General features: G+C 39.6%; 1 protein-coding gene across 4 annotated transcripts in view; it reads right to left on the bottom strand.

The window, feature by feature from the left end:
• Window positions 1-1,343: 1,343 nt before the first annotated feature.
• Window positions 1,344-27,914, bottom strand: part of RAP1GDS1 (Rap1 GTPase-GDP dissociation stimulator 1) — a 106,646-nt gene continuing 80,075 nt past the window's right edge. For all 4 annotated transcript variants that reach the window (XM_026078443.1, XM_026078445.1, XM_026078444.1 and 1 more), the window contains 10 exons: window positions 20,410-20,538; window positions 17,799-17,924; window positions 14,544-14,687; window positions 14,134-14,265; window positions 13,575-13,709; window positions 11,907-12,032; window positions 10,757-10,896; window positions 7,273-7,399; window positions 5,674-5,802; window positions 1,344-2,025 (listed from right to left, as the gene is read on the bottom strand). In XM_026078443.1, coding sequence (XP_025934228.1) covers window positions 1,898-2,025; window positions 5,674-5,802; window positions 7,273-7,399; window positions 10,757-10,896; window positions 11,907-12,032; window positions 13,575-13,709; window positions 14,134-14,265; window positions 14,544-14,687; window positions 17,799-17,924; window positions 20,410-20,538 — 1,316 coding nt within the window. In that variant the 3' untranslated portion in view covers window positions 1,344-1,897. The remainder of the gene's footprint in view (window positions 2,026-5,673; window positions 5,803-7,272; window positions 7,400-10,756; window positions 10,897-11,906; window positions 12,033-13,574; window positions 13,710-14,133; window positions 14,266-14,543; window positions 14,688-17,798; window positions 17,925-20,409; window positions 20,539-27,914) is intronic.

The following is a 27,914-nucleotide window of genomic DNA, read 5'->3' as shown; positions in this document are numbered from 1 at the left end:
TTGAAATCCATGGAAATCATCTCCATGCTTCAGAAAACCCAGGCTCATGTGGCCCCAGTGTGACCTGTGGCTGAGGCACGCTGGGCGCCTTCAGCAGAGCCAGGGCTCTGCCCCTCGCACAAACAACCCGGTGTCACCAGGTCCTGGTCTGCATCTCCAGCTCTGCAGTCTGTGGCGTTATTGCACTGTTATTAGCAAATGTCTCTTGGATTTCTTTTTAAATAAGAGGCTATTGTACAGTTAATACTAGAGGCTTTTTTTTTTTTTAAACTGACTGTACTGTTGCCAGTTAGTTTTTGGCAGTGGATTAAATGGACTTGGGATCTGATCTGCTGTGGGAATATTCCTGTAGCATCTGCTGGGTTTTGGTACCGTCTTAGTAGCTTTTAGACTCTGGCAATGTGAGAAAGGTCTCTAATTTCTTTTCATACACAACTTCTGTTCCCCATCATGACTGGCATCTTCCCTTCAGAGTGTCCAGTGGGATAGCCTGTGGTTTCATGAGACTGGGAAGTGACTCTGGGAATATTTTAGCTCATCAAGTCAACAGCAGTGTTTTGTGACCATGGGGCTTGGGATTGCACGGGTGCTTGGTTTCTGGGAATGCCTCTTCTGCTGATAAACAAGGAGCCCGGGACTTCAGAGGCCAACAGCTTGGTCCTGGGAGTGCTCAGCTCACTTTAAAATGTTATAGCTCATAGGAGCTTGGTATGTGCATTATGGACTTGATCAAGCTCGGCAACGGTATCAAACAGTCCAAAATAACCCATGCTCGTTTGGTGGAAGCTGGCATCCCCGCTGCTCCCTGTTTTGCCGAGGAGCTGTCTCTTGGTTTGCTTGCTGTCATGTCACAAACCTACAAAAGCGCAGCTGTGAGGCCAAGAAGCTTAAACGGGCAATATCACAACTCGCCTACCTAGGAGAGGAGATGAGGACGACTCTTGCGTGCCACATTTCTCACTTGCTGGCGTTCTCCCGAAAAATTGCCGCAAGGCATGCCTGTAAAAATCCATCTTCAAAAGAGGGGAGAGAGGAAAGAAGAGGAGGGGGTTGGGGCGGGGGGGAAGCAAGCCCCACAGCACTCAAACTTGTGTGGCTTTATGGGATAAGGATTGTACAGCATATTCTTGTGAAAGCCCACATGATTGTTAAACCACCCAGTGGCCCTATTTGAGTTTGCTCCAGTGAAAGGGGCTTGAAATTGTTTTCTTTGTATTTCTCTCTACTGAAAGAGAGAGGCTGCATCGGGGCCAGAGCCAGGAATGAAAAAAAGCTCCTTGCAAGTGCATGGTGGTGCAGTCACTGCTTCTGCATTTGAAAACAAAAAAGGACAAACCACGGGATAAAGTGAGAGCACTGAAATTTTTATTTGTTACCTCTAGGTACCACGAGTTTGACATTAATAGGCAAGACCAGTGAATGACCAGCAAAGTACATTGCATTCAAACCTGCATCTCCAAAGCACCAAAAATGGAGCTAGATTTACTTCTTAATCCTATAACCAGCCCTCTAGCCTGGACTTGCTGCATCTTGTATTATCCCTAATTTAGTAGCACATTGTTATGCAGTTAGGGGGTGTGAGGAAAGATTCATTGTGTAGTACCACTTTTACATCATCATAGGACTACAACATGCACATTCTACTATGTGGCCCAAGCAACAAGAATACAAGTAGAACAGTTATGGGTGGAGACTTGTTTCTGACAGGTTCATGTGAACACCACCTATGGATTTTTAGAAATCTTTTTGGACGGGTACCTACAGCAGTTCATCAATTGGTGTGGGAACATTACACGCATGCACGAGTGATACAGTGGAAAACACAGCAGGAGCGGCAGCACGACGGAGGACAAAGGTGAACTCTGTGATGGGATGCTGTGAACACGAGAGACCTTTCTCAGCTTTCCACGGCAAGTCTCTGCTCTGTTAGCGAGGCCTGCTGGGCCACAGTTTTGTTCTCATGGCTGCGGAGTTTTGATACCACTTCTAGAAATGCCATGCTCTGCACTTCCTTCTGAAGGGGTTCTGGAAAAAGAAATAGTAAAAGAAATAGCTCTTGGTATGAGACGGGCGCAAGAACGGAAAGGTTTGGTGATTGCAAGAAACTTGTTCTACTCAATGATACCCTGGAACTATGTACGCATATGGGCACACAAATGCATGTGGGCACACACAATGTTATTAACTTTTTGAATTGCTTTTGAGGGTGGGGGGAACTCTCCAGCATCTAGATCCGTAATATACAGGGCATGTGCAAGCTCCAGGGATTTTGGGTAGAGAGGGAAGGATGAAGCTGCTGCGTTGTGGTTACGAAAATCCACCTGAACTGCCTTCCAAAATAGATGCTTAGGAAGTATTTTTCATGAAACCCTTTCTTGTGCCTTATTCCTTAAAATAGTTAGACCAAGCAGGTGAGCTTGCCTGTAAGACTCACCGTGTAGTTCACCTGTATCAAATCAGCTGCTACCTGGATGTTTGTGTAGGAGTGTGAAGAGGGTGAAAATAGTTCTTTAATGTAGTTCTTTAATGGACACATCACCACTGTTAGCTGTCCCCACCTATACTTCAGCTCTGAAATTGTTACAAACACATTTGGCAATACACCGTGCTGTGGATATATATATATATACAGCATTTAGGTTTTTACTTGAAGCTGTAAGTCTCTTGTTTCCTGACCCTGGATTGCACTGTACTGTGTGTCAAAGCTTGGGAACAACTCACAGAGCTGATGCAATATTTCTTTGAAAATGTGATGGGTTTTCTTGAGGCCACGTGCTGTAGGCATCGCATGCTTAGACCTAACCCAACTGCTTTGGATTGTCTAGGCTGTTATAGTGAACTCCAAATCAGTAACAAGCATCTGCATGTATTTCTGCTTCCCAGGTGCTGCCGGGGGCCTGACCCCTGCGTGTCCCAGGAGGGATCCCGACTCTCTGCTTCAGATTAGCTCTGCTGTATGCTGTGCACATTTACTACTCTTCCTTACAACAAACTTTTAGTGACATTTGTTTCCCTTCCTACTTTCTTGTCCATGTTTTCAGTTTTCCTGCACAATTTAACCCCTGCTGTGTGAGAGCAAAGAGCCACAGCTGTGCACCCGGGAACCCTCATGGCCTGAGCGGTTTCGGTGAAGCTGTCGGGGTTATTCTACYGTGTTGTAAGCATATTCTGCCTTCGTTCTCCTTCTGAGATACCATCGTGTTTAAGCAGGTGTTACTAAACTGACTTTCAGGAACTTACTGCTTTGTAGTGGCTGAATATTTCTGCTTAACATTTGGATTCCTGGGGCCCTCACACATAGCAGTGACTGTGCTAGCTATGGATGCTCTACTTCTGCTGATTAAGTTACACATTTCTGTTTTCTGTTGTCCTCATTCTTCCCTCTTTCCATGTATTCACTCAGCTGCAACAGCAACTTCCAGATGACAAAAACACATTGGTTTTTTTGTTTGTTTGTTTTTTTTACTGCTAACGCACAACTGTTGGTGCTATCAAGTTAAAGGTGATGTCAGCTGCCCGGTAGTAAAGGATAGTTCAACARCATTCACTGCAGAATTAACAAGAACTAAAACAACGCAACCGCTTCTAACCTTTATGAACTATATTGTTCTTGTGGTCAGTTACTTTAAAATAGCTACACAGGTCTATTTACAGGAGAATATGGAAACTTTGTAAATATAAACGATGTCTGTGGATTGTGTGTGGAGACAGCGGTGAAATGAACTTAGAGGCAACAAAGCTGCGGGACGTGTATTTTCATATACTCATAGTGCAAACAGGCTTTGCTCTTTGCAGTCTCTCCCACAGAAGTAAATTTTTTTTTAACATGATTTTAAAAGTTAATACCAGGGTTGCTCAATTATTCCTGTGTAATGGCTAGCTTACGGGTCTGTTCATCAGGGAGCAGGGCTGAGCTTGGCTGGCTCAGCCAGGTGCTGTGCCCTGACGTTACGGCTGGGTATTGCAGTAAGGTGCCGGCTTCTCCCTAAGAGATGGAGAGAAGGCTAAGAAACATCATGTCTAGGCAAAGGCTGTAGCATGCTGTCAGGCTGAACAGCTCGATAACCCTGAAAAAACCTAAAACGAGACAGTTCCTTAATCTAGTGGCATAAAGAGAGTTATTTGACTTTAACTGTCAATCTTCCAGGTGACAAGAACCAGAGAAGTGAAAATRCAACTGTCAAGCAGAATTTGAGGACTATTATTTTAGTTGGAAGCAACAGGAATACCCAAGAAAACATCACCGTGATGCAAAGGGGAAACTTCTATGCTGAAAGGGACAGTTTACTACTAGCACAAAAAGACTTAAAAAGGTTGCCAGAAAAAATAAATGATACATCTCAACATCTAAATATTAAAAACAGTAAACATTTGAGGCTTGCTATAAAATTTGGAGCACTTTTTTGTACACTGAGATGTATATGCTGCTCTAAAAACTGTAATTTGGCTTCTGTAAGCTGGCAGTAATAGAGCATTCACTAGCCTGGTAGTAAGGACTACCAGAGTTACAGTTACGCTAGTCATGGTGACCAATGTAGTTACAAAAGATAACTTTGCTTACAGAGACAGCATGCACTTAGCTAAGATAATCTTTATTCAATTGAATTGCTGTAAACTCACCTCCAGACAATCTTTGATTGTTTTGCACTTGGCAAGTTGTGTGCAGACAGGCTTGGAGCGCCCGTCTTTTGTACTTAAGCCAGTTTTTTTTTCTCTGTCATCTTAGTTGTTTGTACATTTCTGAAATGGAAACCTTTCTGGGCCGAAACTTGCTCTCCTCCCACAGATTAAATATATATTTTTAAAAACACTAAAACAAATTGAGCCACTTTGTGAATCCTTAGGGTAGAAACCAAATTTCTCCATGATAGCTTGCTCCTTTTTGTTTTTCCCTGTTTGCCCACACAAAGGTGGGAGGCTGCAATCCAAACCATAGCTTATTTCACAGTCCTGAAAACAACCGGACCTTTAGAAGAGGGTTCGCTTGGGAAGAAGGCAGCTGGCAGTGCCCAGCACTGGCACGTGCTGGAGCACGTTCTGCTCGCCTTTCAGAGCGCCCGAGAAGGTAAGCGAGGAGCCCTCCTAAAGCAGGACTATAGCCTACACGCTGCTCTAAGTACTGATTTGCGTGTGTCTGTCCCCCCAAATACTGTATTTTTTTTTACTCCTTGCCATTCTTGTTATTTGAAGCTAGAAGTCAGGAGGCTCCTTGCAAACTTCCTTTCTCCTTCACCTAATTTTACTTTGTGAGTAGGCTGACAAGAAAACCACCACAACAAATTACAGGGAGCTCACAGCTAAAGGTGCAAATTAAGTTCTTGTCATCTGTGTATTTGCATAGAGAGCCTGATCCTGTACAGTTTTGAATGCCTTTCATTGCCTCCATTTCATTTGTCTGTCAGTGGAAATTTAAGAGCTCTCTGCATCCCGCAGAAGCCAGAGTCCAATTTCTGCAGTTAATATCATCCAAAGTTGAATAAATAGCCTCTTTCTCTTGCAACTATTAAGTGAAGAATATGTCATAATAAATTGAACTATTCTGTGCATAGTCACTGTGAAATGAGAACCCATCTCTGAGTACATTTGCAWAGACTCTATGTTCAGGCTAAAAAGAGAGAACTAAGTTTAAATATTTAAATCTTTTAGGAAAGCAGGGCCCTTCTGAATACTCACCAGATCCTATAAGGGCACAGATCAGCACCATGGAGTTGTATTTTATTTCTGGAGCACTCCTGTCGTCTGAGAGCAGTCTGTGGAGAATCTGAACAAGCTGAGCGTTTTCAAGATCCTTTTCAGCAGTGACTGAAATACAAGTAAAAATTTGTAAATCTGGAAGTGCTGCTTGGTTTGATACTTCTTTTGTTCTAGCCATCTTTTGAAGCATTAATCGCCTCATTGGCATAAAACTGAAGTGTATATTAGATGGTATGCTGATAGAAATCACAGCTCTTGCTAGAAAAATGTAAAATAGTCCAACTATTTGAAAGGACCTCACAGAGTTTATTGTGATAAAATGAAACCTTAAATATGCAGTGATTTGGCGGAAAATCCACCTGGCTTTCTAGCTACTGAGGCGAACATCTGCAATATTTAAACTTTCAAAACTTCTAATGCCTAAATTTGCTTTTTGGAAGTTTTGTCTGAGCAAATACAGATGGAGTAATTCTTGATTTCATGGTAGAGAGAACTCAGGGTCCATTAGTAAAGCTGTGAAAAATCCTGCAAGATCACAGCATGTGAGTAATTTCTTCTGTAGTTTTTAAAGAAATGTTATATGCTGAATTCAGGCTCAAGACCTGTAAGCTTCTAATGACAAGATAAAGACAGGTTAGAAGATTCAAGCGAGTATGAACGTTTTGCCTTTTAATTAAAACAATTCCCTGATGCCTTGGCAGTGATGGGGAAGTTGAACGTAGCATTCCTCTAGTACATGATGACAGGAGATGAAATCAGCTACAAAAACAGTTAATGTTGCTTGTTTGGCTCTTCATCTGAGTTAACCGGCATGCAAACAGGATAAACAACCCCCTCCTGTTGTCCAGCTAGCCCTTGTCTGGTAAACTGAGCTATTACGCAGGCAGGTCGAGACCTTTAATCATCTCTGCCTTTAAGGTAGTCTCTTGCATCTATTTCTGTGGAATTTAATAAAATAAGACATTTTGGGGGCATTATCCACCTCTGCATGTGTTCTCTAACTCTTACTGGTCAGGTAGTTGAAAGCTTTACTTTGAGCCCTCTCAAAAGGGGTTTAGACGTGTACACGTGTATGCAGACCTAGGTCATACAAAAACCTGCCCGCTAAATCAGCATCCTGCCTAGGTCAGAAATCCTGTTTTGGAAGGGTCATGTGGTCTCCAGGCTGTGAAGGAGGACTGTGAACATGGTCCTGTGGTCTTCCAGGATGATCACGGCTTGGTAAGTGCAGAGCAAACATTATGAGAACCTAATAAGATCATGATTTTTTTTAACTCATAGCCAGTTGGATTTTACCTAAAATCTGAAAGTTATGTTAAGGGGGCCCTTCTAGATCATGTGATCACTTACCAGAACGATGAAGCAAATATTGCATGACCAGGAAACTCCAGTTTTCTGTATAAGCCTATTGCCTGCCCCTGCCTATGCACGTATTACCATGTATTCCATGCTACTGAAAGGCAGGGGGACGAGAGGTTAGCTGTTCTCATATCCGAATTTAACTTGCACACTTCTCCCTGTAGGGGCTCTTTTGGGCGCAGCCTCAAGACAGGTCGAGCGAACTGCTGCGATACTCACCCAGTTCTAACGCCGCTATTAGCGCCAGGGCGACGAGGGCTTCGTTTTGCATTATTACGTGCTCGCTGGTTGCCATGGTTACTAAATGCTTGATGCCACCGCTCTGTACAATGGTCCTAATTACATCCTAAAATAAATGGCACAGAAATGAAAAAAATTCTGCGTTGCATACAAACCAGGCCAACACAGTTGTCACAGACGCTGTGTTATGCTTAGGTAAGGATGCTCGTCGGGTATATGCGTATCTGATCACTTTATACATAAATGTATGTGCATGTGTGCCTACAAATCATCTGCTGTTACTCTGTAATTATAAAATACAACCTGTTAAACCACTCCAACAAATGTTTAAGTTAGGACACGCGTAGCTAGCTCTTCTCCAGGTTACCCTGTATAACTCCGGTTGTCACGGCACGCTGATCTAGCCTCACCCAGCCAAACTCTTTGCTCCATTGGAAGTCAGCAGGTGTTCAAAGACGATTAGTTTTCCCTTCTTTTTGGTGTGATGTTGAGAGCAGTTTATCAAAACCACCCAACATACCTTATATTTGGGATTAAGATATATGAGAACATAGTTTTAGTGCAGTTGGTATCCAGGCTCCCCACTCCCAGTTATCAGATGCTCCACCTGTCTTGGGATTTTCTGAGTTTCTTCGAGATGGTCAGAGAGGTAAGATTACAAACTATTACAGCTTACTAAGTAATATAAACTGTGTACTAAAAAAAAGATTTTTAGAAAAGCTAAAGAACAGGCAGGAAAATGACCAGTGATTTCTTGAAGTATTTTGGAATTTTGCCTCAAATAGAGGCAGGTTAGGAAAGGACAATTGTGAGATACTGATGTGTTAGTTTTTGTTCTAAAGCCAGAAATTAAAATGAAATGTTGCCCAAGACCTAGGGAATGAAAATGCTGACTGGCTTAAATGACTTTAAAGCAGTCACAAATATTCAAATGGGATTCTGTTTTGAGGTCCAAAATTTGATCCACCTTACATTAGTAATGAGGGACGGATAAAGATTTCTGGTGTCTGTAGGTCTCTGATTATTTGTTAATCATCTGTCACATAAGAAAAGTTAAATTTGCACCGAAATGCTTTTTCTTAAGGTATTCCCAATCTTTTGCTGTGATATCTTTTTTTCCCACAAGGACTTGTATAATCGATGTCATCCAAACCAAAAGCAGAATAGAGGGAAGAAAGCAGCTGTTAGAGGAAGTAGTCTACGTTATCTATCAGCTATTTTCACCTTTGTGTGCAAAATATTAGCACAATGTTGGCATGAAAATTGGGTGGCTTTGCACGCCAAAGGGCAGTTGCCCAAGCAAATTTTTTTTTGTTAGTTCATGGATGCACAAAGTTTTGAAAACCTAGCTCTTTTTTTCAAATAAGACTCGATTTAAATTTTTAATCTTCTTGCTTAATTTCACTTTAAAGCACACATCCCTTTCTATTTCCAACCACAAGCCAAAACTCATTAACTGATGCCTGTGTTTAGAATGATTTCTGTTCCAGTGCTTGCACAGACGATGCAGTGATGTTCTCTGTGCAAGGAAACAAACATGATACATCATAATCCTTGAATGCCGAAATGCTCTTAAATAATCATGCTGAAGATGCATGTGGCACAAATCATGTCCTTATGACTCAAGAATTTCACATTTAAAAAAAAAATCTTTATTTTTTCTGAATGACATGATGTGTGCAAGCATGTAAATGTTCTCATATTTTTCCTTACTTGCAATGGTGTTTCTTATTATTTGGATTTTTTCTGGCAGAACTACCAAGCAAAATATTTTTGAGATTTCCTGGAATACTCTGGGAGCCACTAATTTCTAGTGGAGTTGGTGGGAATTTTGCAAAGCCTTGCAACCAGTCAGCACCTTTAAAGTCATAATCCTCATGATTCTGTAGGTGAACATCACCCTCTAAAAGGCAGCATCACATAGACGAGGGAGATGTCAGCTGCTGGGTTTGGTGCTAGTGAGGCTTAACTCGCAAGTGCCTTAGCCATTTTTTAGAATGGGATACAAGTTTTCCAAATCACTGTTGCCTTTGTAAATRTTACTCAAAATACTTTATAGGCTTTTAGATTTAAAAATGAATGTAAATTTAATGTGCAGTAAAGAACCATACAGTTGTGCCTGTATCCAAACCTAGAGGGCAGTAAAAGCATTAAAATAAATCCCATGACCCCCCCCACCTGTAAGTTTTTTTTTCCTCCCAATGAAGTGTCCTCTAGAAGTACCTAAACCACAGAGAAGTTTATCTGTGCTCATTTTGCTAAGTTGTACATTAATATCTGTTTCATGCTGTCAATAGTATCTCTACAATTAGGATTGAATCCTCTCATCTTGTAGAGCATTTTGATTAAAACCTCATATTTCTGTGGCTTTTTATACCATCTATACACGCAGCTCATGGAGTGAGGAAAAAAAATTATAATTTGGAGAGTGGAAAAAAATGAAAACTGATCAGGTTCAGAGCCTGAATGTGAAACAGAGAATGGAGAAGGAGAAAGTTATATTAGAAACCTGCAAAGATGTTAAACCCCCTGCTAAGTCCTGCTGATGTTGATTTTGTTTTGGACAGGCTCAGTATAGATCAGGTCCAGAGTATATGTTTTGCACTTAGCAAATGCCATGCATGAATGAAAAGGTCATTGATAAAGTCTGAGTTTTCTAAATCACATTTAGTATTAAGCTCAGTCAGGCAGCCTGTGTTCTTATCGGTGCACTCGCTAAGTAAGTGATAAAGCCTGGGCCTGGAATAAGGAAGAGCTTTTTTCCAGAGGAGATGCATTTGTCTCTCCTTAGGCCCCGTTTGGCCGACTACTCCCTTGAGCAGGACGGCAGATTATGACTGTGTGTGTGAAGGCACTTGGTTGCTGCGAAGGTGACGGGAGAGACAGGACTCATTTGTCCCACAGCTTCTCTTAGTGTAACACCTTCGCGCATGTACAGGAAAGCTTCTGATGGACCTCAGAATAAACGATCATTTCTAATGATCCCTTAGAACTGTAAAACTCTGCAGTGTGGCGTGTGAAGAGTGTGKGGGGGCAGACTAGTTCTGGATCTCCGTAATTGTTATGATTTTCATATATATTTATATAAAATGAATGCAACGAGTCTTCATAAACATCGGCATCAAAAAAGTAGAAAATGTGCCCTGTTGAACTTTTACAGGGTACAATGCAAATAGAAGTGAGTCAAGATTTAACCCTGGCAGTGATCCTTTAACTGGCCTTCAACTCTGAAATTAAGTTTTGCTTTGTTTTTACTTTTTTAACTACGTAATTCAAGTGAGTTTTTAAACGTGGTGCTTGTGTCCCATTGACAGGTCTCTGTGTCACAGGACATGCRGCATGTGAATTAACCAACCCAGCTCTCTAGAAGGCTTAAATAATTGCAGGCTGCTGTTATCAGCAATATTAAGTGCAGAGGTAACTCTTAGTTTCTACAAGCTGACCCTTTCCACCACTAACTTACTTTTGATTTGCTGTGCCGTATAAGTGCGGAAAGTAGCCTGTTGGACTCTCCCATCACCCCCGCGTGGTCCTTGGCTTCGCACCATTCCACCAGGCGTTCCACCAGCTTTACGTTCCTTCCCAGCTGTTCAGCTGCTTCTGCTACATGTCGCCAGAGCCAACAACACAACAGAAAAGTTGTCATTTTTTTTAGCACGTGCTAGAAAAACGTGCTGAAAGTTACAAACTAGGAGGAGACTGTTAAGCAGAACTTAGCTCGCCTGCACTAACGGTGAGGAACAGCTAGGCTGCACGCAAGCAAGTAAAGCCAAAAGTCAAAATGGAAACAAAACACAAAAATGTTCAAAACCCAGTTTCCAAAAACAACTGATCAGCCCAGTTAAAGAGACTTGTGCACTGACTAACAGTAGGGCAAATAAGGGTGATACTGCGCTCCCCCAAGAGCTCTCTTCAAAGTTTAAAAGCACAAGGTACCACTCTGGTCAGTTAGATTAGGTTTTGCAAACCCTCGGTCATATACACTTCTTCAGGGAATTTCTATTTCACATCCAATAGCTGTGCTAGAATTGAATGGATTTTTTGAAAAAATCTGCTGTACTGACTCAAAGATAAATATCTGCTAAGTGATCCCAGTAGCAAATTACCCTTGTGTAGCAGATTTCTAATTTTACAACATATTGCAACTTTCCTATTTTATTTATCCTCACCTGAAGTACAGAATAAGCTACAAAACTGAACTTGTGTATCTTGAAATTGCAGTTTATCAATTAACAACCACATTTGCCTGTTCCAAGAAGCTAGGGACAGAGGAAATGCAGAAAGTGAACTGCACAACGGGGAGCGGTAGCTTAAAACACCTGTGCCTAAGTACATACTCATAATGTGACATTGTAGAAGAGTTCTGAAGTACAGCAGTAAATAAGCATATAAAACCTATTCCGAGGGTCCCTGGCAGTCAATTCAGAAGTTCTAAAAAAGACAAAATAAAAATCAGCCCACATTTCTCTCACTTTGCATATGTATTAGATTTATTCCAAGACTTCAGGAATAAAATTTAAAAAAGCCCTGCTACTCTCTTGTAGGAATCTTAACAGCATATCACAGACTGAACCAAAGAGAATCACTTAACATAGAGAACAGTTTATTTTTACCTTGTGCATCTATTAACATTCTTAATGTTCCCAGCAGCTTGAATTGAACAGGGGGCATCTCGGATCTGAGAAATTTCAATACCGCTTCTGCAACACCAGCTGATAGCATCTTAGCCTTATTTACAACTGCATGAATAAAGAACAGAGATGATCTCAACATTTTATAAAGATGCACTTTGTTTCCAAGACAGTCTGGAAGCAACTTTTTGCACGCAGTCTGAAAAATAGCTTGTGAACACAGMCTGCAGGACATGAGTGTGTGCTGACAATACTGAATTGTAGAAAAATGTTACAGTTGCTAAGACGTGTGTGTGAAATGAGGGGCTTTGTCCTAGCGCACACATCTAATTTCTAGTGTTTGGCCTGAACGTGAACTGATGGCTAGTTTTCTCCATCTGGCTCTAGGAAAGGATTTCCCCACAAAATGCACCTAGCAGAAGCACAGGCTAGTACTTGCACCCCAAAATACAAGGTAACCTCTCTGATTCTCAGCATCATTCTTTTATTTCATGTAAGGGAAGGAACTAAAGTGACCTATGAGTATAGCAACCTCTTGCCCAGTTCCAATATTTTATACAAACAACACTGTGGACTGACATGTCTGGAGCATGCGGACCTCATAGAGTGTCCTAAATTGCTTTTCATCCCATCCACTGCTCTGAGTTTTCCAGTTCCATGGAGATCTCTGGTATACGTAAGGTGCAAGGTTGGTTCAATGTTGTAGTCGGGGAAAAAAAGTGTTTAGTTCATACTCAGAATAGTGTTCATCAAGCAGTTCATCACTGGAGCCAGTTATTACTTGCTTTTTTTTTCCTGCGTGTGTGTAATATGAATATCCACTAAATTTATGTTGCCTTGAAGCAGACATTCCTGAGTACAGGCTACAGGGAGGAATTACTCACCTGAGAAAGGTAAGCAAACAGTGTAATGTTAAAGTTGTATGGATTTAGTAGGTATGCATGGTCATTTTTAGACAGTTTGTGTTTTTCAAGACTGCAAATACTAAAATAAGGTTAAAGGGATGAAAGTTATTTTTGGCATGGTACTAGCAAGCATATGCAAGTATTATAGATTTGCTTTGTTTTTATGTGCATACACTTTGCCTTTTACGTTTGGGTAATCAACACTCATACAAATGAAGTTATTAAAAATGATAAAATTAGCGTTCAGATAGTCTGCTTGGAATAGGCTGGCTATTCTAACAGCCCACTTCTGGCTCTAATTTCTGAACAGTCAAAACTTGAAGTTGCAGAAAGATGCAGATTTGAACAAGGAGGGCAGCACTTGCTGGAGGTGCCTCTCAGCTGCGAGAGAGAACCCAAAGGGTACAGGCAAAACCGCACTGCTCTGGACAGAAAGGACTGAGAAATCATTCGTGAGGCCTCCTCAGCTCCCGGCATACTACAAAGCTGCCCTTTGCTTGGGAGGGACGATACTGTGGGATCAAAGTGGCAACAGATGGTCACTAGCTCTGTGATGCATTTAAAAACTGCCCATTGCAACTGCTATGCACCAGCTGTAAACGCCTTTGTGGGACTGAATGAAAAGCAGCAGATTCTGAGCTGCCTCGAGGGCTGTTAGGGAGTTTTCCCACTCTCATGCCGTTGGGTTTTGAGGGCGAGAGCAAATCTCACCTTTGGATAATTAGCACGGCAAAGCGAGGCTTACCAGGAATAGCCAGGTTTCTGAGTGCACTCAGCGCTGCGTGCTGCACAGTTACATTTCCATCCTCTACGTGTCTGTCTAGCAGATCCATCAGCTTTTGAACTATGCCATTATCCACCATATGGATGCAGTTTCCGTCTGCGCAAGATAAGCCAAGTCACTTGCGAATGCAAGATTATTACCAAGATTTTTATAAGAGCTTTTTAAAGATACAAGTGTTATTTCCCTGCTCCTTTCCAGATTTTATTGTTGGAGCATTTGACCACCAGCATCGACGAAAGTTGCAGTGCTCACGACAAATTTAAAATAGTGGTATTAAAGAAAGTACAGAGGCAGCAATCCTCTAAACTTACTACATTATATACTGTACAAAAATGTGAAACATTTTTTAAAAGTAGGGTTAATGCCTCTCAGGATCATAAAGTATAAAAATACTGATGTTATTGTATAGCTAAATAATAATGCTTTACCACAACACATGCTTTTTATTTGTAGCTGTACAGATGTAGCCTGTTAGAAGGGCACACATAAACAAACATAAGCTATTATGGCATATTCTTACCATTTCTGGCAAAATTTGCAATAGCCAGTGCTCCTGCCAGCTGTAGCTGATGGCTATTGGAAGGAATCCATGAAAGTACTCTTTGGAACACACTGCCTTTTCCTCCTTCAAATAACTTTTGCATGGATTCATCTGGGGTAAAAAGCATAGATAGTCAGCAAGCTGAAGAAATGTTTGTTAGGCAAAATTCTTCTGTTGGTATCTGTGAAAGTCTGCTGGCTTCACTGCAATTAATCCAGGCTTACAATGGGATGAGACACAAAATCTGGCCCATTAAATGTTAATTGTCAGGTGGCAGGTCCTTTAAGTTATTTAAAAATGTGTTTAATATAAAAAGTAAAATTCAGCAGCCAAATGGCACACAGGTATCTGCTGTTGCTTTTCAGAAGGTAATGATACACTGTACTCACCTCCAAGCAATAATAAAACCATAAGATCAGAAGCTGTTTTAAGCTCTGCAATGTCATCCTCTTTGTCACTGTCCACAGTCTTCTGGACAATCTCAAGTAAGCACTCCACCAAGCCTGCTTCAACCAGCTGCAGTTTAATGACATCTGAAGAATATCATGAATATAGGAGTCAGAATCGTGATTTTAAATACATCGATTGTACATACACGCTAGACAGAGAAAAGTAGTAGCGAAGTCAATGGTTTCACTCACAACTTGTGTAGACAAAACCACAGCTTTTTTTATTTTACATTCTCAGGCTCAACTTCCACTGTTATTCATCCACCAGCCCCTGCCCCAGCTCCGGACTTCCTTCAGACAACACCTCCCTGCTGAAGCTATGTGGAGTCCCTTGGCATGCTGCTCTTCAGTTTTCAAAAAGGGGTAAATTTCTCTACAGAAAACTTCCAGCACGCTCTCCTCAGTCCCCACGTAGCAGACTCGTGAGGGCTGTGCCATGTTAGGGCTTTCCAGAGGCTTAGAGTGTGTTAGAGAACAAACTCAAGGTCTCATCATCTTCATRTGCAGAAGAGCCACTGCCTTCACTGAGAGGTGCTTGTATAAAACATAAAACTTTCAGATGAAATCTTAACAGAACAAATAATCTCCCATTTCTTTCAGCAGAGCCAAGATTTTCCMTGAGAAGGCTGCAGGAGGAGTACTGTCAGGCCAAATCCAAAACGTTGGGTTGGGAGAGAAAATTCTTCTGATGAAGAAAAACTGGAAATCAGTGAGGCAAACTCATTTTTTAGTTGTTACTGGCAATGAGGTGCAAGGGGGAAAGGTGAATGTTATTCAGGTGGTGAAGCGGAATTTGGAAGCAGTATTCTTGTTGCTGTCTCTACAAGATTTTTTCCTGCGACCCTGGAGCTGGGAACCTCTTTCTTTACATACCTAAGTTCCCTTTTGTTAAATGGGAACGGCAGGTCTTCCAAAGTTATATGATGTCTCCTTGTTATGTGAAAATGATCCTGGTAGTTTTTGCATGCTGATGAGACAGAGCACAGTCGGGAGCTCTTCAGAAATGTCCAAACAAATGAATTTCTTTTATTTATTTTGTGTTTAAAATGATGTTTTAACAATACAGAGTCTAGGCCAAGTTGAAATACTTTTAAAAGCCAAAACTGTGGAAGTGGTTTTCATGTAGTTTACAAGTGGCATTTGGGTGAAGAAAAGTGTTCTACTGCTCATGAAAGATGTGTCTGAGACTCTCCGCCTCCTGCTGTCACTGGGCTTTTTAGCCTGAGTAAAATTCATTGCTTCTCTCAGAGCAGCTGACCTATTCATCAACTTTGCAACAGAATCCAAAATGGTCAGCTGAGATCTTTAAATATGTGCCTTTACACTAAGTTCCTTTAAAAAATAGGGTGTTCCCCTATTTTTTATTACAAAATACCAGGTTGCAGGTGTGTTGTGAGTTGAAATACAAATTGCTACATCAGCGTCCTTAACAAAAAAAAAAAAAAGCAGAGAGCAAATACTTCATTTAAATGTTTTTTGTCTGTTGACTTATTGCCAATTACGTACAGGCAGAAGCAGCTCAGCAGTACCAGTGCCCAAACTCATTCTGCTTTAAGTATGCCTTGAATCCACACTGAAAGAGTTCAGCTGCCTCCTAACATGCAAGCAGCTGAGTTATGTTCAGCAGCAGTAAACCTATCAAATTTTATTATGACTATAAAACATAGCCTAAGAAAAATTAAGTATTTGAATTGAAATATGYCAAACTAAAAAAATTATTGGATTCAAATCTCTGTCAGTCTCCAAGGATGGAACTATCTTAGAGCAGCCTTATATTTATATAATAAAGTAATATATTTTGGCAAAATGCACTTTTTTGAAACTGAAAAAAGGAATCCCATTTTTACATACCACTTACAATAAAAGAAAATCATTGCCAAAACCAGACATTATCGCTTTTTAAAATTGAAGTGAAAAATCTGTCTTGATTTATATATTATGTAAAACAGACAGGCATAGACTGAATAGAGTAGAATGAAATCTAAATCTTCAGGATCTACAATTCTCTTCTGTTCCATCCAAACAAGCTTCAGTGCTGAGGTGATGAAGGCAAGGTATAGAGCCATCAAATACTAAGCTGTTTTCTGTACTGAGCTATACTGCTTTCCTCCTCAGTCCTGACCAACTCCACCTGTTCACTCTCATTTCTCTCTCTTTTTTTTTTTTTTAAGTTCCCATGCTAAATTAGCAAACCAAACAGAATTATTTTGGGAGGAACAGGCTCATCCGGAAGGGATGATCCTGCACACATCGCTTTCATTTACTGCTCAGATCTCCCGAGGCTAATAATATGACATCAAACAGCCGGATTCAATTAATTCGATGTCTTAATGAATAGTAAGCAGAGAGCATCCTGATCTTAGCCGTGCAATCTGCATACCCCTAGCAAAAATTTTTTCATAGGAAATGAAACTGTTAGTGGTTCTGAGATCTCAGAAAATGATGAACTGGCTGACTTATTGGTAATGRACTGTGGAAGCTGGAGCCAATTGTGCCTTTTCTGTTGTTCTTCAGGGATTACAGAACTATGAGAGCAGCTCGTGTGAGCTTTAAGGGGAAAACAGTCCCCTGCATTTCACAGAGAAACCTTCTGGCTCCTTCCGAGGAGTGACAATCAGTTATAGGCTCACAGAAGACTTCTCAAACAAATAGTCCATTCTCAAAACATAGGATAAAAATAAGGTGCCCAAGAAGAGCACAGAACTTAATTGTTCTACAAAATAGTGTTTCATTATTATTGTACATTAATATGAAACACAGGTATGATAGTAACTATATAGTACTCCAACATGTATCATCAGAGAATAATGATTATATAAAGGTTCTCATAGGCATTTTTGATCTTCACATCATTTTGCAGACGAATCTTGTAAGGACCTCTAAAAAGCTGGTATTAATATTCCCACTGAAGACACAGGTAAATCAAATATAACAATCATTTACAGAATGAATTTGAGCTGGAATTAGCATCAACCATTCGGTGGCTCCTGTCATATGCTCAGACAGTTGAGACACACGCACTTCATCTGAACCTGCTGTCACAAGGATCAACCACAGGGGCTTCTAAACCTGGTGGCCAGTTACTCTGCAGTTACTGAAAAAAGYTTCAGTTGCTGAAAAAAGAAACCAATATGCCAAAATACATATAAGGGAATGAATAAAAAAAAACTTTAAGGAAAAAGATCAGATTCTCACCATTTTCTGCCAGGGGAGCCAAAACTTCAAAGATCATCTCTTTCTTATCATGTTCTATTTGCTTCTTGAACAGTTTTACAAGCTCTTCAGCAATGTTTGTGTAGGCAAACTGCTCTTTACTTGACTCTGTGAAGCAAAAGGGAAAATTTAGTATTAAGTAAACAAACCACATCAAAAGGTAGAACTACTTTCTCTCTTTATTACCAGGTTTATTCAGTAAGATGATTAATAGTACTCTTCACAGACAAGAAGAATACACTCCAATACTTGTGCTTGTCACTAAATGAAAAGAAAAATGTTTAACACCTTGAGATAAGTGTACTGACCGGAATTAATTATGACTAAGGCTGTTAAGATATATATGTATGTATGTATATGTGTATATATATATATGTATATATGTGTGTGCGCATATATATACGACCAAGGCTGTTGGGCTGTTTGCCCCCAACAGAATGTAAAGGCAGCTACAGCAACAGTAACATTACAAAAATGTATACTAAGTCTGATTTTCCTCAGCCTAACAAGAATAACAACAGATTATCTTCTGCATTTTCTATGGGAGAGAAAGAGAGCCATCCTGAAAGCTTTAATATTTACATAGTTGCATGATGGTGACATTTTCTTTGAAATCTGTGCGTGGCTGCTGCAAGGCCATTTCATAGTACACAGGTAGCGTAACGCAGCTTTGCAGATGGGCTAGCTCGCTACAGGGAGGTCAGCCTGGAGATAAGGGTTCTTCAAGAGTCGTAGAGGCAACAAAAGCAGCTCTTATTGCATTGCCCRTATCTTATCCCTCCTCGCTGGCAGCGTTACAGGGGATGCAGATGGTAGGGTTGGTGCTCTGCATTCTTCAGTTGCCACCTCCTGAGGGCCATATGTAATTAGAAACCTTTCCAGCAGCTTTGATGCTGCTCTAATGGATGGTTAGGGATTATTTTAACATGGAACTGACCAAGGAGCGGGGAAAAGAATGAACTGGACACCTAGACCCTTTTGTGCCCTTCCCATCATTGTCTTCTCTTAATAGGCATGACTGCGCATGGCATATTCTAAGTGTGACTTTGACCTTTCCAGTATTTTTAAAAGCCCAGCCATCACTCACCCTATTGTTTTTTTGCCCTGCTTTGACACTGGAGTTTCATATTCTGCTTCTCAAGGGATCTATGGAATGCAGTTGTCTCTTTTAAGTGATGAAAGATGACAGCCTGACAATAAAATTCCCTAAAGTTACAAGGCAAAAAATATTAAAGTATTAAAGTTACAATGTGACTGACTAATCTATTGCTTAAGGGAGATTAGAAGTATTGCAAGTTAAATTAATTTTGTGCCAATGTTAAAGAACAGGAATCTCTTCAATGTATGGGGAACAGGAAGGGAAGCAGTTGCTGATAAGTTTCTTTTCCACGGTTCTTATTACTCTGCTGGACAGAGCTGGATCCTCCCAAAGAGGGAAGGGAAATTTAGTTCTCAGTGAAGACAACATTTATTATGTTTAATACCCTTATGGTTTTAGTTGCCTTTTGGTAGCACTAGAGTTTCCAGTAAATGAGTCATATTACAGTTTTTACTGTGCAGACACAGTAAAGACATAGTGCTCATCTTGAAGATCTCTCATCTATTAATTTCTTTAGTGCTATTACAATGACCATTTCTATTGTTTCATTACATAGACTTGTCTCCCATGAATAAAGTCTGTATTATACATGTGATCAGACTAGATGAGAACATCGTAGTCTCCCCGGTCTTGAAATCTATGACCCCATGACAGTTGTGAATAATTTCAGGCCCACAGATATATTTTTCATGTTTGGAACTGCAGAACCTTCTCAGAAATGAAGGAATATAACCATAACTGCTACAGCATTACTCCATGGCAATTAAAAAAAAAAAATCCTAAGACTAAAATTCTGCGGAATAGGTTTGCAAAAGAAGAAACACCAACGTAAAACATGAGTAATAACACCAGCCCTAGCAACCCATTAGTTCACACTTTGTGGAAATCCAGTGAAAACTAATGCATTTCCAAAGACACTGGACCACAGCACGAATGCAAATTCAATTTAAATGAAGTTGTAACTGAACTTGTTAAAAATAATATCAACAGCTTAGTAGTATTCATGATTTATACATGCAAGAATTTTGTCTAGAACATGTTAAAACTCTTTAAAACTGTACACCTAAAAGAATATTGTGCAGGCTGATTTAGGAACTGTGCCTCTCTGTTTCATTCAGTGATTTCCATGAGCCAAATCCAATCCTGATGTAACTTTGTGGAGATACACCAGAATACATTATTTATATTATTAATAAATAATTCACAGTAAGTAGCAGGGTTCAGAAAATACTGTTTAGATAATTTAAAATGCACTTAGTTGTGTTGAAGAATGTTAACATAAAACATAAAGTGTACTAAGTACCCAAATAAATCAGAGTTAGCGAAGGAAAAAAAGAGAGGCAACTGTATATTTTAAAGACAATAAACAGATTGCTYGCTCTAAATGCTGAAAGTACTGAAAGGAATGGAAAAAAGTGTCGGTGCAAGGCTTAGTCTTAAGATACAACTTTAAGAAAACTGGATGTAAATCTGAGATTAATATTGTGGACTTACCAAGTTCTGCTAAATTGCCAAACGCAACAAGGCACATCTCAGTCAGAGCTGCATTTTGGCAATGAATACCCAACAATTTCACTAACGTAGGAATAACACCCATATTGATAAGCTGAGACTGCAGGGTATCTACATAAAAAGAAAGTACAATGAGTTAGTATTTCTGTTTGTAGGACTATTCTTTAAATCACAAGAACATTTTTCATACAAAGCAACTTCAAGCCTAAGCAGCACTAAAAGGTCTGCTGCCTCTCTTCTGCTCTAGAATCTGGTCTAAACATGGGATACGGACTCATAAGTCCCCCTTCATCTGGCCAGGGGATATATTCCCAGAATTTTCCCTCCTGATCTGGTCATAGTGGATTATCTGATAATTTTGTGGTTATCGGGTTCCTAGGATACGTTGGGTTTGATTCTGAGCTAACCGAGACCAGCTGACTGAAATCAACAACACTGCATCAGTGAAAAATTTATTTATATGAGAGCATGTTTCTAAATACGGTTTCCCTTAAAGACCAAAACTGGAAAATTAAAAGTAGAATGAATATAAACTGGCACTGAAATAAACATGAAAAGTTTTATAAACACAGGAAGTCACAATGTAGATTATGAGGAGCTTGAGAAAAAAGAAAGTTTAATAAAGACAAAAAAATGGAAGGTTTAGGAAAAGTCCTTAGAAGCCATTCTGATAATTTCTTGCATAGGATGAAAGTTTATAGTATTTACAAGTAAGAAAGTTATTGCTCCTAGATGTCTGCAAATAGAAAGATGCTTTGATGGTTAGGCAGAAACATGATTTTTTTAAAAAGGATTATTTATAACCATATTTTCTCTTACACATTTTACCTATAACATAGCAAAGAAGAAAAACATTGTTTCACAGTTGAATAGAATGAAGCAGACATGAACACATCAAATGTTGTTTAGTAATTTCCCTAAGCATCATCTTTCCTTTATTTCTAAGCAATTTAACTACTTTTAAATGTTATAGACTCAAAACAGTAGGATCCAAAGCCCTGCAAATTCAAGAGAAGTCTTTTTATTACTTCATTTAGATTTGGCTCAAGCCCTATACGGGATTTTAGTGTGGGTTTTTTTTTTTTTTTTTTTTGGAAGGGAATCATTCTGAGTAACTGCTGAAATGAGTTGGAGTTTTTACATCTGTGGAATCAGGATCATAAAGAATTGCAGATCTTTATAGGGAGATAAAACCATATTACATCTTATGCCTAGCAAATTTAGTACCATCTCATACTCTCAGAAAACTCTTTGCTTTCAAGATTCTGCCAGGTGGGTTTGAAATTTCCCTAACTAAAATTATGAAAAGATTCTGGAATGTTTAGTTCATTTATATTCAATATAAAATGTTTTTATAATAATCATTTTTGTATACTAAATAAGTAAATGGCATGGTTATTACAGGTTATTGAAGATAAGCAGGAATCCTTATGGCTAGATGTCTTAGATAAAACTGTATTACTTACCAGTAACTGAATTTCCTTTTTGGGGGGAGGGGATGGGGGGGTTATCTCTTCCACAGATTCATGGTCTTTAGAGAGATTTTTAAGAACACCATCTTAGACATCAAAGAGCTGTTGAAGTTGTCAAATTTTAGGTAAGTACAAATTGCACTAGCGCATGCATTGAATGCCATTTTACCTCTGGCAGATGTGTGAGTCACTGCTATACCCTCCTACTTCCAAACTGACTGTAAAAATCTAACCTTTAATAGAAAAATCGGGGGGAGGAAGATGGAATGGTTCTGTGGAGAAAATGATTGTGTAGGAGAACTCAAGTTACTGGTAAATAATTTGTTTTTCTCCTTGATTTGTGATCGTCCCCTGTGGACACTTAAAAAAAATTCTGAAGAAAAAAATGGTAGTCATGGAGAGTAGAGGAACAAACCACAAATGCCATAGAAAATTGTGTTGCACGAAATTGCTTTGTTACTAGACTATGTCTCTAGTCATTCTCAAATCACTTTATCCAATTGTATGGACAAAGAGACAATCTCTGTGGGCTCCATTTGGCAAAGCATTCTGACTTCAGAAACATAAATGCCTTATTTTGAGCAATGTTCTCTTCTGCTGTTTTTTTCTTAATACAGTAGATATTCTCTAGATTAAAAAAAGATCTGAAGAAAAAGAGAAGTGGAAAGGGGGAAACTGTATCTACCTTTGAAAGGGAATAGGAATCTTAAGAGCCAAATGGCAGGATATATTGCTCAGGAGAGCATGGAGCTCATTGATTTAGGGGTCTCTGGCATGCCCAAGGAGGAAATAAAGGAATAAGAAAATGTACCAAGAAAGAACAATTGTTTTGGGCCAAAAGTCAGGTATTGTATCTGACTCCATAGCAGCCTCATTTCCCTGGAGTAGAAGGATGGCACCTGAGCGCAGGAATGGGCTATAGTGTAGGAATGGGCTTACAAGAACTGCCAATAAGGTAAAATTCAGGCACCGTATTGATGCCTTGACTGCAGTAAGCGGAAGGGTAAATTTTCTCCTCTGCCAAATCTAGGACCACCCTGTAAAAGTCACAAAGCTGCATGGGAGGTAAAGCCTTCCAAAATGAAAGCCTGCCAGCAGCTATTTGCTATATTTATAATTAAGCCTGGGCTTGCTGTACAAATTCTGAACTTGTCATTTACATGTCATTACCACAAATAAGACTGTTTCACTTAGCAAATACAAAAGTAATCTCTCTTATGGTTAAACTCGCAAAACTTAATTTTTCTGAAGAATTATTTTTGTCTGCTATTGCTAAAGAAAACGAGACTCAAGGGGAATTGCCAGTGCTTGTGTTTTGGTCATATCTAGTGGAAACCCTCAAGAACAAGATTCTTTCATTCAAATTTTGCCCCTAGGGGATGCTCTGAGATAGATGAATGAAGGACAAGGTTTGATGAGATGGGTATTAGGCTTTTCACTAGATAGGAGACCTACAGCACTTCTTGGCTACAGAGAAATTAAAAACAGAGAAGTGGTTCAGCCTTCAGAACAGTAATGGACAGCAGTTCTCGGTCGCTTATTAAAGACCACAGACTGGGTAACTTGGAATACGTTGGAATAACTCAGCCCTTCAAGGCATAGAGTGTTAGGGGTCTACTACAGCAGGAGGCAAATTCGAGGAAAACAAGCATCCGTCCTACAAGTAGTTGCCCGACACAGGACTAAACCCAGCCCTGAAGCCAGGCAACTTCATACAGCAGGCTGAAGTAGCAGTGCTGCCAGCCTCCTCAGCAGGACTTAGAGCACGCTAAACAGGGAGCAGAACATTTAAAAACTGAATGCTGCTTCTAAATTTCTGACTTTAAAGCCCCAAAGAAGCTACCCCAAATTTTACGCTGCTATCAAATGTCGCACTAATAAGACCCCTCTGTGGTCTCTCGGGAGGGCGAGGGGAAGCACTGAGAGGGATGCTGCACAGATGCATATACAGGTAGATAAAAGGCAATCAATACATGCGCCAGCACAAACAATTACCTACCTAAAACTTGAATTTCAATGGCTCCATGTCCTTCGGTGACACACATGGAAACTCCAAAGAGTAAGATCTGGGGAGAATATCCCAAATTGAGAACTTTATTGGGGGCATTTGAGTTTAAAATGCTAATTTAGGCTAGTTCATGTTTCTTGACAGAATTTCAGAAAACAACTAATAATTTAGTGTTTCATCAGTAACAGTGTTTATATCACTAAAGGAAAATCTGTCTTGTACAAATTGGTGGCATAAATTCATTTCATATCCCAGAAAAACCTACTCGCAATCACCATGTCTAAGTTAACTCATTACATAACATAGAAGCGATCATATCAGTTATCCCACTATCATAAAAAAAACACTTTTTACCTACTTTTACATGCTTTAGGTTACTTTGCATTTAAGTATATTTAGGTCTGAAAGCATGCTAAACATCCTTAGCTGTGATGTAAATGAAACAAAAACCAAGGCAAGCATGAAAATTAGCAAAGGTAAGTCTTAGAAGGAAGCAATATTGAAATATTGATTGCTATTAGACCATACTAATGGTACCATAAATCTCCCTTTCATTTCCTGTATATTTACATAGCTTCTGTAGATGGTTAACAATGCAAATCAGTCCCCAACATTAATTCCAGTCACATACTGAAAGAGTTTTGTGAGAATAAGAAAAGCTTGGCAGTTGTATGATTTAACATCAGAATATTATACAAAGGCACTGAATGAAAGACAACCTTGACRGATTGAAGTTTAATATGAAACGAGATGAAAGTAATCTATAAACAGAATTATTCTTACCTATATACATATACTCTCACACACATGTACTGCATCCAGTAATTTCTTACCTACAATTCAACTACCTAGGAAGCCAGTTTGGCCTAGTGCTTCCACCATTTATCCATTTAAAAAAAAATGCTTTTGCAGTTTGCTGTGTAAGTCTCGAGATAATTAACTATTTTATAGACTGATCCTATTAACTTGTGAATAGTCTTAGTTCATGGGATTATGAGATGCACAGAATAACTACTCGTGTCACTGACTTTTTCCCTGAGTGTTTGCATATGATTATTAGTTTTATTAGTTATTAGTTTTTCACTCTTCATCTAAGCCTGCTTTGCCTCCTGCCCTTATGCAGATTCATAGCTACACAGAGATTACATATAATGGTAACAAACTTCAGAATGGGAGAAATACAACATACTGAACCCATTGAAAGGTGCCAAAACAGCTGTTTGGAGCACAGCTACTCTGTAATCTGACTAAAGTTTGCATGCCTTGACAAAGAAAGAATTATTATAGATTTTTGTCAAGATTTGCTTCTTTCAGAATTGTGCTGTGAGCAAAACCTTCACAAGCATGTGTGGCATGTTTGTTTTATTCCTAGCAATATCTTCAACTTTGCATTTTAAGAACTAATAATGTAAAGGAGGCAGGAGCTATCTGTGACACATTGAGTTCAGCTAGTAAAATATGCTTATGGCAGAGAAGGTCAAGATATGCTAGGCAGAGGACAAAGGGTTGTCTCCTATCAAAAGAAAACTCGGATTTCCAGCAATTAAAAATTGATTAAAAATTTATTTTTCTTATGATGCTTTTGAAAGAACTGCAAGAGGTGCCAAAACCAAGTTCTTTCTGTTACAACTGTAGCGACTAATGAAACACTAAGATACGAAGGAGGCAAAGGAAGAACTGAGAGACAGCAGGCAGAAGTAATTCCAGAACACAAGCAGATGGCACAAAGACTTTATAAAAGGAATCTTAGTTTTAAAACTTTGACAACTTTATGAATGGAGTTACGATTGCAAGCTGAGCATCTAGAATCAGCATGAGATACACGAATGCTAGATTGATTTGCTCTGTTTAGCAAAAGACAAAATATGGCTTGTAGCTGCTCTTCAGTTGCCAGCTTTGTAAAATTCATGTGTGGTAAATCCCCTATGCTAATTCAAAAGCTTGAAGCACTCAGGAATGAGTCTCTCATGTTTAAAAAATAAGGTAGTTGATAAGTATTAAAAATAAAGTAGTCAGTAGCTGTTTGAAAATGAGGACAATTAGTAGAGTGAGAATAGCAAGCTGTTTAGAATCAAATAAAACAATTTACATGCTCTCTGCTCATAAAATGCTAAGAATTAGAAAATATTAGGGCGTCCACAAATAAATGCAACTAAGAACCAAATGTACTGTAATTGTCCTTATTTGGATAACTAGTGCAACTTGAAAGAGTGAGAGTCATTAAAAGCAGTAAAGAAATCTTTAAGTCCCCACCTGTAATTTTGTAACATAACGTGCTAAGCAGGAAAGGATTACAGAAGCAATAAACCAGAAGGTAGAAGTGCTGCTTCAAAGACTAAAACATTTCCTACTTACATTTCCAATATTCTTTTATTTTTGTCCAATTTTCTTCCATAACTACAGACAAGGCAATCTGAGAGTTTAGGATGCAATCCCATACTCCTCATCCTTCAGCAAAGCCAATGGAGGGTTTATCTTCTGCATAAGTCACATGGGATCGTCTTTGTGTGTAAACCCTAAAAATGGTATCCACTAATCTGTGAGTGCAATTAACTGTTGGGGCAATCTGAGATTTCATCTCAGAAGTGTGAGAACTGTGTTTATTCAGAATATTACTCATTTGATGGTGCGATATGTGGAATTTAGAGATTTTCTTGGGTTGACATTTGACATACACAAAAGACGTTGCTCTGAAAACTTACTACGGCCTATGGGTGACATTTTTGGAGTGCACCTGGGCTTCAGTTGTACTTGTGGTTCTTGAAACAAAATGCAGTTATTGGCAAGGCCTGTATCTCCATGTAAATGCTGCAGGTACAATCATGAGTTTTGCTCTAAGAATTTAATCCTCTAAGTTATTTTTTCATGTTAATTTGGCAAATAACTTGTTTAATTCAATGCTTGTCAAAGTCGGGGGGCAGATTCTCTGGCTACAGTGGAATGAGAGGACAGGAGCCCTGAACAGCATGCCCGCGGGTCCTGGGCCAAACACCAGCCAGGTCCCTACTGAAAGGTTCTTTCTCATGGAGAGCAGGTACGCAGGGTGAAGGCGAGGGTTTGGTAAGCCCCCAGATTTCTCCCTCATGTGGTGGTAGGACAGGGCTGTGGTATGCAACCATGTCCAGGAGCCAGGAATACTCCTGCATTYCTCTTTCTGGCATTGCTGCAGGGGCTCCTGTGAGTACAGTGTCAGTCCATGTGAGATGAAAGATGGCATTAAGCAGAGCAGAGCCAGTGAATCCTCCTAGCTGTCACTGAGCTACACAAGTCTGCTGAGTGCATTGGAATAAGCTATCTTATTAGGTGGAATGAATCATTTATTCAATGTTTATAACAGTTAAGCTGTTTAGAAGCTGTTTATTTTGGAGATTTAACTCATAATTAGTTTACCTAGGGAAGATTTTCCTGGAGTTTGGTCACTGAAGCAGAACTGATACAGTATCTCTAGACAGCAAAATGTTCCACTTCTGGATTGGTCTGTTTTGAGCTACCAAAAATACTAGCTGCTCATTAGTCTTAATTAATGCAGGGGATTCTGGCAGTTTAGAGGTGGAAAAATCCAAAAATTTTAACAAAAAAAGAAAATATGGAATAATACTACAACATTTAATAAAATATAACACTCATGCAGACATGAAGCAAAACACTCCCTGGAAACTATATGAAATAAAGGAACTAAAAAGCTGCTATTTGGAGAACAAGGAAGAAGTACTCTAAAGAAGTATTATTGGATAGTACTAGGAAAAGAGTAGAGCGAAAGAATCCAAGATATGAGAAAGAGGAGATGAGAAACATATGACAGTGATATTTGTAGGTGGAGGAGGAGAATTAAGAGCTGAGAGCTCTAGAGAAATGGCACAGAAAACGCACAAGGAAACTATACCAGAAGACTTGATGAAGTAGATTAAAAATTGATACAGACAACGGCCAAAAAAATTAAGCCTAGGGGGCATCCTGAAAAGCAGAGTAGTTTGGATATAGGTTTGGAAAATGAGTTACAGAGAATG

The sequence above is a fragment of the Apteryx rowi genome, unplaced genomic scaffold (assembly GCF_003343035.1).
Source record: "Apteryx rowi isolate R43461 unplaced genomic scaffold, aptRow1 scaffold_48, whole genome shotgun sequence".
Taxonomy (NCBI): domain Eukaryota; kingdom Metazoa; phylum Chordata; class Aves; order Apterygiformes; family Apterygidae; genus Apteryx; species Apteryx rowi.
The sequence above is the reverse complement of the archived record's forward strand: the minus strand, read 5'-3'. Positions and strand labels throughout refer to the sequence as shown.